The sequence below is a fragment of the Polychytrium aggregatum genome (genome assembly GCF_025602895.1).
Source record: "Polychytrium aggregatum strain JEL109 chromosome Unknown BJ171scaffold_15, whole genome shotgun sequence".
Lineage (NCBI taxonomy): Eukaryota > Fungi > Chytridiomycota > Chytridiomycetes > Polychytriales > Polychytrium > Polychytrium aggregatum.
The window spans coordinates 74,395-85,737 of record NW_026516217.1 but is presented as its reverse complement, the minus strand read 5'-3'; the positions used below and the strand labels follow the sequence as shown (position 1 = coordinate 85,737).

Below are 11,343 nucleotides of genomic sequence, written 5' to 3'. Positions count from 1 at the left end.
GGTGGTTGAATGGTGGTTGAATGGTGGTTGAATGGTGGCTGTGGGAATCGTCGGTACAACGAGCAACATGCGGCGCCGATTACCGATGGTCTCGGAACGGAAGCCGTCGGCGGCCGCAGCAGATGTGCAAGGCAATGCCGCCTGCGACATGGCTGCATCGCCCGGAGGAGGGCCGATATCAACTGGCGCAGTGCATTGGTTGGACGTGGGCGATTGCGCGACGGATCGATGTCGAGACATTGGCACCCGCTGACATTGATTCGTCTCTTCTTCTTGCAGCAGGAGCCCAGCACGCCGACCAGCCCGGACCAGCCCGGACCGTAACCCGGAAGGCAGCAACAATTAGCATCCAGCAACGGCAATTACCATCCAGCAACGGCAATTACCATCCAGCAGCAATTAACAACCAGCAGCACCATCCGCAATGCAAACCCTCGACGACTTGGTGGTGTTGGCCATCATGGACGACGCCGACGAGCCCCATTCGCTGGCATCGACCTGTCGCCGGTTCTGGCGGCTGTGGTCGTCGTCGCCGGCAACCAAAGTGCGGTTTCTGCTCAGGCGGTTCTCGCCGATCGAAGCCATCGAGCGGTCCATCCAGGCAGCCGACATCCGGATACTGCAGCGCATCCTGCCAAAGACAATTCGGCGACCAACGCCGTCAAGCTCGCTGTGGCTGGCCCATTTCCTGGTGGACCTGACTCGCAGCCGGGTTGCAGAAGGACCCGATAGCGAAGGCAGTTGCCAGCAACCGGACTCGGCCAAGTCAACGAAGCAACCGGCCGCCCGCTGCACCAACCCGACCGACGTCGCTGTCATGGCCCCTCAAATGGGCCGAGCCGAGCCATTGTGGTCGACAGGACCGGCTGCTCAGGCGGCCACAAGCAAGCGTTCTCACCAGGGCCAGCCGACGGAGCTCGAGAACCGCATTCGCTTGCTGCTGCACCATGGTGCCGACCTCAATGCCGACATGCGGCTGTATCTCAAGTCGCTGCTGTTTGGTGACCCCTTGGGCGGCTCGCATTTCGAGATAGCCCGCCTGCTCGAACAGGCCCAGGGCCGACATGTCGGTGCGGGCACAGCGGCCGTCTTCTTTGCATCGCTGCGGGGCATGCCTCGGGTCGTCGACGTCCTGGTTGCTGCGGGGGTGCATCCTGTTGAGCCGCCTGCGACCCCTGGCCGCCGAGAGATGCCCTGACCGCCGAGATCATGGTGCCCCGGCCAATACTGTGGGGGGGGGAGTTGCGTGTCCTTGCAGCCCGCGCTGCAGGCGATATCCACTTGTCACTCTGTGGTCTATGCTGCAAGTCGGTTTGACTGTGTCTGTCGCAATACCATGTCGCTCTGACAAGCAAAGCAGTGCAAAGGGAATTGGATCGGATCGGATTGGATCGGAGTCGTCGATGCTGGGCTGTGCTCGGGTCGGCAATTTGTGCGGTTGGAGGCCAGCAAGCACCAACCAGAATGGCCAGATCGCCGATGGTGACAAAGTACCATCGGCGAGGACAAGTTCCGGCGATGAGGACAAGCACAAAGGCCAACCCCCCCAAAGGACAAACCGCTCCTCGGCGGTCGACCACCCTTACGCACGGCTGAGGACATCGCCATGGATGGTCGCGACCCCAATTGCTGCATATCGACCCCGTGCTCGAGCATTGGCTGCTCTTGTGGCCGCACGAATTGCAGACCCCAGAGTGGTTGATTGACTCTGGGTCTTGAACACATCCGTCGATGGCTTTGCTGGACGCAGCAGACATGCGGGATAGGACGGTGTCGCAGAATGAGTTTGCGGATGCAACAACCTCCATTCGCACCGTCTGCACGAGCACTCGCCTTGCATCTCGGCCGCATGTGGCTGCTCGGCCCACCCCCGACAGCTCGCAACTGTCGCCGATCGCATCTCTCCATCAGCCACAGCCCGCTGGCTCGGCCGCCACCCAACGTTGTTAGCGCATGTGCTCTCTCGTCCCGGCGCTGTTCGAGCCGCGGCCCCGCTCGCCCTCAACCTCGGCGCACAGGACCATGCTGCTTGTTCCATACCAGCGCCGTACTCGCTGTACCCCCTGCCCCCAGGCGCCACCGCCCTGTGCTCCCTCCCGCATCTCGCCTGCGCTCTTGCTCCAAGGCTGCTGTGCTCGGAGGCGTCCCGGGAGGCTTCGTCGCCAAAGGAAAGAGCCAATCGCCGTCTTGGCCGCGGCCAAAGAAAGGGTGCAGCGGCGCCGCGGTTGCGTTGTCTGTCGCAGTCGCCACATTTCTTGGTCAGCGCTCCCGCACTGCAGCGAGAGCCCGTTCATCGCCATCGCATCCCCGTCTCCGCGGCCCTGACTACATATGCCGCCCGTTGCCTCCGAGTCTTGGGTCGCTCCTGCAGGCTTCCGCCGGCTCACGGCAGCTTCCCTCCCATTCTCCTCGCCCGCCGAATCCGCTTCCTCACGCACCTGCCTCCAAGTACTCCCTCACACATCATCAGTACTTTGTTCTTTCCATCCACCCTTCCGACTCCTGCTCTCCACAGGTGCTCCCTTATCCTGCATCCACCAGGATTCCACATCTCTCGCCAAAGTCCCTCTTTCCGCTGCCCTTGCGTGGTCAGCAATGGCCCCGCCAGCTCTTCTCCAGCCACAACCAACCACTGTCATGGCCGGCTTTACCACAGATGCTAATGAATCCGACGTCGCTGGACAGCATGAAACAACGATCGTTGAACAGCCCCCTCCTGATCTTTGGCCCGATGCTGTTGACTCGTCTGCTGTCGACAGTGCCTCCCTGGATCCGACGGACCTTGCAACATCGTCCCCCACCGCAGTGCCGACTACCAACGCTGCATCAGCAGTAGTGGTAGCTGCAGCATCCCCTGGATCTGACAGCGGTACCCCTGCTCCAGGACGCATCTCGAATACCCCTGTCGCGTCGTCTGGGGTCTCAGCATCGCCGAGCGTCATTGCTATCCCACGGCCATCGGGGCTCCCGGGCACGGCTTCTCCTTCACTCGGCCTCACAGTGAGCACCCTGCCGTCTCCGTCATCCTTGGCCCCGGCTTCACCAACTGCAAGCAGCATTCCAATGTACATCGCCGTGGCTGTTGGCGTGCTCGTTGCCTTGCCCATCCTGGTGTGCATGGTGGTGGGATGTCGGTCTCGGTCAGCCCGTCGCCGGATCCAGTCGCCGGGACTCCCACAGGGTGCTCCCGGCACCCGCCCATCGTCGTCCATGTGGTCCTCCAAGCATGTCAGCGATGAGATCAAGCACTTTGCCAACCGCATTTACGAGCGGTCGCCCAAGCTCTCCATGATCGCAAGCCTGACCCACAACAAGGACGACCGCACGACCATCGGCCTCGGCGACATGCAGCCCTCGCCCATCCGGGCCAACTACTCCTACGACGCTTACACCGAGGAGGAGGTTGGGTGGCAAGTCAAGCGACTCAACTCCTCCACCCTCTACGACAGCAACACCATCACCAAGGCCCAGGCCGCCTTCCAGGTCGAGAGCGCCCGGGTTATGCGGCACCAGAACTCGCAGAGCATCAGTCGGTCCGAGGGCAGTCGCTCCGACGACAACAGAGCGCCCAGCCGCAGTTCTAACCATCCGTCCGCAAGCCGCGACCGTCATCAGGAATCTGTCCCGCGCGTCTCAACCGATCGCCAGTCGTCGCTGCGCTTCTCCATCGATACGGAGCAGCAGCGGCCCATTATCCCGTGATCGTCCTCGCTACTCTGCGAGTCCAGTCTACTTCTATGGCCCCAGTTCTCGTCCCTGGCTTGTCTTGGTCCTGTCCGGCTCGACAATGCTCGGCCACGTTTGGGACAGGCCTCGCTGTTGTCGTTGCACTCGGCAGGGCCGGGTCCCACGACCAAACATGTCGCCTCCGCAACTCATACCATTTGATTTCCAAAAATTGCAAATATGCACTTATAACTTTCAATTCATCCTTTTCGGGCCCCCAACGTCAGCCGTCAACCGTCAACTCGATCGTCAACTCGACCGTCAGCAGCACACTTGTACAAGCACTCGATCGCCGAGTGATCCATCACCACAGCCTCACACCAGCCAGCCACGCCGAGACGAATCCCATCGCGAACTGATACGGGCACTGCTCTCAGCAGCCCAAGTGTCAAATCAACTCCGGTGGCTTCACCGCATTGGAGTCGCAGCACGAGTGCAGTACATTGCATGGTTGCGGCGGGCAAGTTTACAGCATTCGCACAATGAAAGGGAACACCCTGCTTATGCAGTCGATCATACTTTTGCATCGCGATGCCAATGTCAGTCGCCTGTCGTCCATGGAGATTAACCAGGTGTATTCAAGAGCATGCTCTTGCCCCCCCCCTTCCCGGTCCCGCGAGAAAATTTGGCTGCCAACCAAGACAGGAAGCAATCACATGTCAAGATCATGCAGCCTGCAGATCATCGGGCGTCAAGCCCGCAATTGCACTCATGCAGGAAGCACGGGACAGTGCCCATTTCTCGCTGCAGCTATAGATGAATAAAGGTATGAAAATCGCTCATCAGAGTGAATGAGAAAATGACAAAGCAAAAGTAAATCAAACGGAGGGGGGGGGGAACATCGGTCGCTGCTCTCCGCAACCAAAACCAAGGGTTCATGTTTGTGTATCTAGTAAAGGTTTGAGAAAGGCGGTTCACAACCGCTCCGACACCATCGGTTCTGCTTCTCGGCTTGAGAGTGCGTGCCCTCTGGTATTCCTCGCCTGCAGCCGGTCGAGGATGATCCTACACTTTATTCAGAAAAAAACGGGACAATATAGCCGTTTCCATGAACATGTAGTATGTGCTGTGCTTGCGTCAAGCAAAGCCACAAGAAATAAAACAGATCACTTTGGCAGCCTCCGAGTGAAGACCGCCGGTCGCTCTCCGATCTCCACAATCGACCTGCATACTGTGATCATGTTGCGCGCCGCATTGACGTCGCGATTCCACACTGTTCGGCGAATGGTCATGGCCAGCGCGCGATAACATTGGGTAACAAAATATTCGATGAATGGTCAAAAACCCGGGTGTCCCCTTTTTTATTGGATTGCCTGTAATGAGAGAGAAACAAAGTGTCAAACAGTTGCGGAAGGAAATGTGAGCACAGTCATGGAACCGGCCTCACAAGACTACAATCTGTAGAATCTACGTCTATCGACTCTGGTTTGTCGACGGGCGGGACCGCTTGGGCACCCGCTCAGCATCCATCGATCGCGGTGTTTGTCTCGAGGACATCTCAGGCCAGTCCAACGGTCTCCTTCTCAGTGAGAGCGAGGACGATGGCAAGTTCCTGGACGGCGCACTCGTCGTCGTCGTCGATGCGCTGGAACACCCCGTCGAGATACACCGATGGGCTGACCGCAGCCAGCTGCAGGATGACCCCGCGGGCCTCCCCAGTCTCGACGGCATGCGGGTTCATGCGGAGGTTCCGAACGACTTCCTTGTGGTGCGGGTTCTCGACGAGCTTGAGCTTGAGCGCGACGATCTGGCGGATCAACACATGCAGCAAGTTCTTGGGCAGCGGCGTCAGCGGGGCAAAGGGCGCTGCAACCAGCGGGCCGCCAAACAGGAGGCTGGCCTTGGGACCAAACAGGGTGTCGCAGCCGTTCATGGAGTCGTCCGTGACCGAGTGGCTCGCGGCCGTGTACGAGGCAATCGTCGACGGCAGCGACACCATCGAAGCCTTGCCGCTCCGCAGCGAGATGGTGTCCGAGGCCGAGGAGCTTCCTCCGGACCCACCCGGTGGGCGAAGGGTCTTGAGGTACCTGAATGTCTTTTCGTGGCAGCTGATGGCATCGCGGTAAGCCTGGCGGATCTGCGGGGTGACCACGCCCTTGTAGTTCTGATAGGGCTGCAGAACCAGCCGCGAGAGCTGGCGATACGACTCGACCGAACGGGCGTCCAGCTGGCCAAAGCACTTTTCTCGGAGCTTCTTGGACTTGCGCGAGTTCTCGATCGCCCCGTCCAGATCGCCCTGGGCCGCAAGGCACTCGGCGAGGTGGTGGCGGACCTCTGAGACCAGCGTGGCATCCGAGCGTAGTCCCAGATAGATGTGGAGGGCCTCGTTAAGCTTTTTGGTGGCATCCTCGGTTTGCTTGAGGTGGTTGAGATAGACTCCCGACTGAAACCGGACAGCGACAGCCAAAGTTAATCACGGCAGCGTGGGCGGCACTCGGACCCTCGGCTCCTGTGAGGTTCAGCGCCGGAGCACCTGGAGCGATCGCAGGAAGGAAACAAGCACCCGGCCCTCATGAAACAGGCATATGAATGTCCAAGACGTAAAGACACACGGCAAGAGCGCATAGCAAGCAAGGCAATGCCTCATCACCGCACATGATGAACATCCACGGCATTTCCAGACCAATATCGTGCTATCCGAGGCCAGCACAACACCATGGTGCCAAAAATCGACGGCCCCACCAAGGGCGATGCTTCCCGCCCGTTGTCCAGCGACACCACTCAACGTATTCACGGCGACCAAAGCAAGAGGAACCGGTCCTTGCATGCTCACAGAGACTCCATGCAGCGCCACTCTCGACAGAGCTTGGGTGACCGAGCTGCTCTGCTCGCCTCGGGCTGGCTCCAGCGGCAACAAATCACATCATCACGCTGCTTGCCTGCTTCACTTACCACCGTCAGATATCCTGCCGTCACGCTGTGGTGCTTGCCCAGCGACTTGAGGGCAATCTCCATGCTGATGCAGTGGAACTCGTAAGCCTGCTGGTACTTTTTCGCTGTCATGTAGCAGGTGGCCATGCGGTCGTGCAAAGCCATAGTGATCGGATGGACTTTGCCCCAGTGCCACTGCACATTGGCCAGGGCTTTGGAGTAGACCGAGAGAATCTGAGTGTCCGGGCCGCTCGAAGGGTTGGACTGCACGCGGCTCATGGCCTCGATGAGAACTCCCTGAGACAGGCCCCACAGCGCCGAGTTTTTGGAGGCCGCCGAGGTGGCGCTGCTGGCGTACAGCTTGGCTTCTTCAAACCGGCCCGTCTTCAGGTAGTGAGTAGCCACCTGGATCAGAGCCAGCGCACTGGCGTCAGACTTGCCGAGGCGCTTCAAGCTGCCGATGGCCTTAAAGTGCCGCGCCAGGAAGTAGGCCATGCGCTCGTCCTCAGTGAAGTTGGGATTGGTCTCGGATGTCTGGGGCAGACCATTGACGGACTTGGCTCGCGGCGCAAAGGAGACAAGGCGATGACGGGCGATGCAGCTGATGTTGTCAAAGTCGTAGTCGAGCGAGTCTTCGAACTGGACGCCGCACTGTGGCACGGTTGTCGTCGAGGGAGGCGAGCGGCTTGCTGGTCAGCAGAAACGACGACCGACCATTGCCAGAGCATCCGAATGCGAGCGCTAAATCATCGCCATTTCGATTGAGGGAGGCTGTGTGGGTGGGCTACTTACATGGTACTGCATCGCCAGGAATAGCGCAGGGCGGTGGAGCACGGTGTATTCATGAAAGTCCATGTCGTACTCAAACTTGTGTTCGATCTCGTTTCGCAGCTTTTCATCAAAAAACTTGCGCGTCTTGTCGCCCACGCCAAGAAGGAGCTGGAACATGGTTGCGACGTACCCCTTCATCTCTTCGTCGATCTGGGTGGCGCCAACGGATCGAAAGTGGGCGATGGCGCTGCGAACTCGGCTCTGGAACAAAGCCTTGGAGGCCCGGGCAGCCATCTCGATCGTGGCCATCTCGCGGATGCAGGGCAGGGTGGAAATTCGCGCAATCATGCCTGGGGGACCGCAGATGAGCAGTTGGCGTTTAGCTCACCGATACTCACCGCCTGAGGATATGCAATGGCGCACACACACAAAGACTGCCAGATCACAGCGACAAGCATGCGGTTCGCAGCGCTTACCAAGGTACCGTACATTGACTCCGTAGCGATGCATCTCCGTCACGAGCATATGCGAATCGATCGGCCGGACCTCGAGCTCGTCCAGTTTCCTCACAAAGGCCGGAACCCAGTTCTCGCGCAGATACTTGGCCGCCCTGAGGGCTTCGCCATCGTTGACCTCTCGCTCGCGTCGGCCCGAACCCGACTTTTCGGTCAAAGCGTCGCTCGCCAGCTCGGCTTGGTACGCCTTGACAAACTCTGGACGGAACCGCTTCTTGCTGTCAGGTCGGGCGACGGCGGTGTTGAGCTCGCCGTTGGATACAGACGAAGGGGCCAAGGATCCGCCTTTGGGGCCTACGCTGCCCTCAGCCGAATCGCCAAAGTCCATCGGAAACAGCTCGTGCAGGTTGACGGCGTAGAGATGCCGGCCAGTCTTGTCGGCGTGGGCCTGTGTCGACCAATTCAACGAGTTGCGGCGAATGCGTCAAGAAAAGTACGCGATATCTCGTGGCAAAGATTATGGGACGCGACCACATTACCTCCATCGAAGCTGAACCGTGCACGGAAATGCGTCGCTCATCGTCGACATTGACGACGTGGGTCTTGAGATTGGCAAAGCGCGCAACAGCCGACAGGGGTTCGGCGACCCGCTCGTCGATCTTGGGACATCGAGATCCGATGCTGTGAACGAGGGTCACCTGTGTCCGAAATCAGACACAATTGAGCCGAGTTGGTGGGCGCCGAGCACGCAGGATCATGGAAACAGATGTCTAGCACTGCAGAGCACGAGGCTGAGGCGGCCAAATGGTAAACCGACTACCACAGCGCACAATGCCATGGAGAAAACATTACCCTCTCGTCCAGTCCCATGTCGGCGAAGGCCACAATGCGGAAGCCCTTGTAGTCGACTATGGTCATCAAAGCCGTGCTGATCCGGGCTCGGGACTGATTGACTGCGTTGATGCCTCGAAGCTCGGCAGAGGTTCTGCAGAGAGCCTCGTCAATCTCCTCTGGCGATGCCTCTGAGTCACAAAACAGCCACGGCAAGGAGCAGATATGACAAAGATCATCCATGCTGGTCAGCGGGATGCTGCGTATAGCCTAGCGAAAGTTCTTTGGCGATGCAGTCGAGTCAGGCGACGGATGGGAGCTCGATATCGGCTCGGCACGGACGCATGGCTCACCGTCGTAGTTGCAGGCGAACTGATACACCACTCCCTCGTGGTACACCGTCAGCTCGCCGCGCGGCCCATGGATGTACTCAGTCGAGGTTCTACTGCGAGTATGGTACTCATCGATGATGCGGCACGCATGCGTCTTGGCAGTTTCCTGGAAGTTGCCGACCATTTCCACGATCTGGAGATCTGCGTGCCACACAGATGCCCCGGTCGGTAAAGGCAGCTATTTAATTACCGCGATACAGTCGATTCGATCCCCGGGCTGTGGCGAGTTGGTATACTTGGGTGTCCGCTGTGTAGCCAGTAGCAACTGCTCGATGCAAGAACAAGGGCAGCGGGGACACTACCACGTTGTGTTGCTTACGATCTGCTGCAAAACCAGCCTAAAGTGTTCGCTCACATACCTAGCTTGAGTCGGCTCTCCGTATCATCCGGAAACAGCGACAAAAGTCGCTGGTACTTGTCGTTCCAGTTCTCAGGCAGGGCGTTCTGGCTGTCAAGGTGGTAGGGATCTGTGGCGTGTACCGAACGAAGGATCCATATCAGTCAACAGCCATATCGTTTCAAGAAGGGTGTGCATTGGGTCGCCGAGCCAGCAGCGCTCAAGACAGCAACGTTCAGAACGACAGTTGGCCACTCCGACCGTGCAGCAACATCGATGCGCTCCGTGATCCAGCGCGTTGAGATGCAGGCTTCACTTTGCTGCTTACCCTTGCGCTTCCTCAGAGGACTTTCCTCTCTGGAAACCAATTCATGGTTTATGTTAGATGTTGCTCGTATCACCTTTCGGGCTGCCATTGGAAGGTGAGTTGGAGGAGGGGTATCAAGCGCGACTTACTTTTGCACGGTGATGCTTCCCATCTGGGCCAGGTCTTGGGGCGTGAGAACGGGCTCTGAGAACAGAGACTTGGGGAAGAGGATTGGGCAAGTGTGAACACAGGGAAGTATCGCTCTCAGAGGCGTGAGAGGTGAATTGTAGGGCCAATGTTGTGGTATATGCGACGGATGACGATAGACAAACTCTGACTATCGAACGCACACAAAAATGCAAGCAGCGCAAAGATTACCAGGGTCTCGAAAGTCGAGTTGATGCTGCGGATGTCGGTTTCCTCGTCATACGCGGTCGAGCCCAAAGCAGCCGAGTAGAGCGAGCGGTCGTCTCGAGAGTAAGTGGAAACAGTGTCGTCGCGCTCCTTGTACAGGCTGGGTCTCGAAAGGGTGCTGAAGCGCTGGAAGGGGTTCTGGCTGGGGGCCTTGATGTTAGGCTGGCTCTGGCTGTGAAAGATGCCGGAGCTCTGGGGCCGAGAGGAGTCGTGGTGGGCGGAGCCATCGCTCTTGCCGCGGAGCGGGTCGATGCGTGACTTGGACTTGAGGCCGCGATGGACAATCGGCCCGTGCAGGTACTGTTTGAGGAGATGGATCCAGTCGTCACGCTCGCGGACCGTTGGGGCGGCAAAATTGAACTGCGAGATCAGGGAAACACATGTCGCAGCGGGCAGGTGTAATATCGCAAAGTAACCGCGCGGGGTTAGATGCACGAGCAACCAAGGTCGCAGTATCGACAACGAGCCGACTTGGCTCAACGACATTCTTCTCGACCTCACCACTCTCGGAGCGACAGGTGACGCTTTGGCAAGGTGCTCGCTCGCCTACTCCAGCCGTGATAGCTCGTTCGCGCTGACGCTGCATGCTCGCCGCAAGCCGGCTGCCAGCCTCCACCCACATTCATATGCACATCCAACTTACGTTGCGCTCGCGCGTTCTCAAGCAGAACTGGTAGTACTTCTTCCTGGAGCTGTCCGCGTCGTCTGGGAGCTCGATGGAGGCCTCAGGCAGCGTAATTTCGTGCTTGGCCGGTCCGGTCTGGTCCCGTCGCTCGTAGATGTAGAGAATGGGATGGGGCTCACCGTGCAGGACGACGTAGACATCCTTGACACGAAACCTGCTGATGAGGCCGGTTCCTCGCTTGCCGATCCAGCCTTGCTTGACGGGCCGGACGGGACCCGCAGACTGTCGCGAGGAGCCGTAAGCTGAGAGCATGACGGGCTAGTCCTGCACGTTCAAAAGGGCTGCCGGAACAAGAGGCGACGTGTGTGAGATGTTGGTTTTGGAGACATTCAGTGCCGTGAAATGGCGAGAAGCGGGTCCCAGACGACGCCGAGCAGGAACAGAGTGGCTGGCATGCATCGAATGTGACAAGCGCGGCGACCCAAACGTACTTATGGGCGGATGGGAAAAGGAGGGCCAAGTGCGGAGCAGCGTGAGTCGGGACCGAAGCGACGAGGGAGAGTTGAGAACGGTGGTAGTGGTGGTGATGGTGGTGGGAATGGCGACGGGGTCGG

At 58.9% G+C, this 11,343-nt stretch overlaps 3 protein-coding genes across 3 annotated transcripts; 2 read left to right on the top strand and 1 right to left on the bottom strand.

Annotated features, from left to right (window-relative positions):
• The first annotated feature begins 23 nt into the window (after window positions 1-23).
• On the top strand, window positions 24-1,516 carry BJ171DRAFT_501460 (uncharacterized protein). Its single transcript, XM_053110670.1, has one exon. The coding sequence runs from the start codon at window positions 425-427 to the stop codon at window positions 1,196-1,198; it is 774 nt and encodes a 257-aa protein (XP_052967316.1). The 5' UTR covers window positions 24-424; the 3' UTR covers window positions 1,199-1,516.
• Window positions 1,517-2,150: 634 nt separating this feature from the next.
• BJ171DRAFT_70217 (uncharacterized protein) lies at window positions 2,151-3,829 on the top strand. Its single transcript, XM_053115824.1, has one exon. It carries the CDS (start codon window positions 2,332-2,334, stop codon window positions 3,700-3,702), a length of 1,371 nt encoding a protein of 456 aa, XP_052967315.1. The 5' UTR covers window positions 2,151-2,331; the 3' UTR covers window positions 3,703-3,829.
• Window positions 3,830-5,010: 1,181 nt separating this feature from the next.
• On the bottom strand, window positions 5,011-11,041 carry BJ171DRAFT_615788 (clustered mitochondria-domain-containing protein; the record flags this gene model as incomplete). Its single annotated transcript, XM_053115331.1, has 12 exons — window positions 5,011-6,109; window positions 6,619-7,248; window positions 7,390-7,718; window positions 7,845-8,271; window positions 8,363-8,521; window positions 8,676-8,845; window positions 9,008-9,187; window positions 9,406-9,513; window positions 9,712-9,740; window positions 9,840-9,907; window positions 10,069-10,464; window positions 10,748-11,041. 12 exons carry the CDS (start codon window positions 11,039-11,041, stop codon window positions 5,225-5,227), a joined length of 3,675 nt encoding a protein of 1,224 aa, XP_052967314.1. The 3' UTR covers window positions 5,011-5,224.
• Between the last annotated feature and the right edge of the window lie 302 nt (window positions 11,042-11,343).

Coding starts and splice junctions, on each gene's coding strand:
- BJ171DRAFT_70217 (XM_053115824.1), top strand. CDS start 2,332: ATGCCGCCCGTTGCCTCCGAGTCTTGGGTCGCTCCTGCAGGCTTCCGC.
- BJ171DRAFT_501460 (XM_053110670.1), top strand. CDS start 425: ATGCAAACCCTCGACGACTTGGTGGTGTTGGCCATCATGGACGACGCC.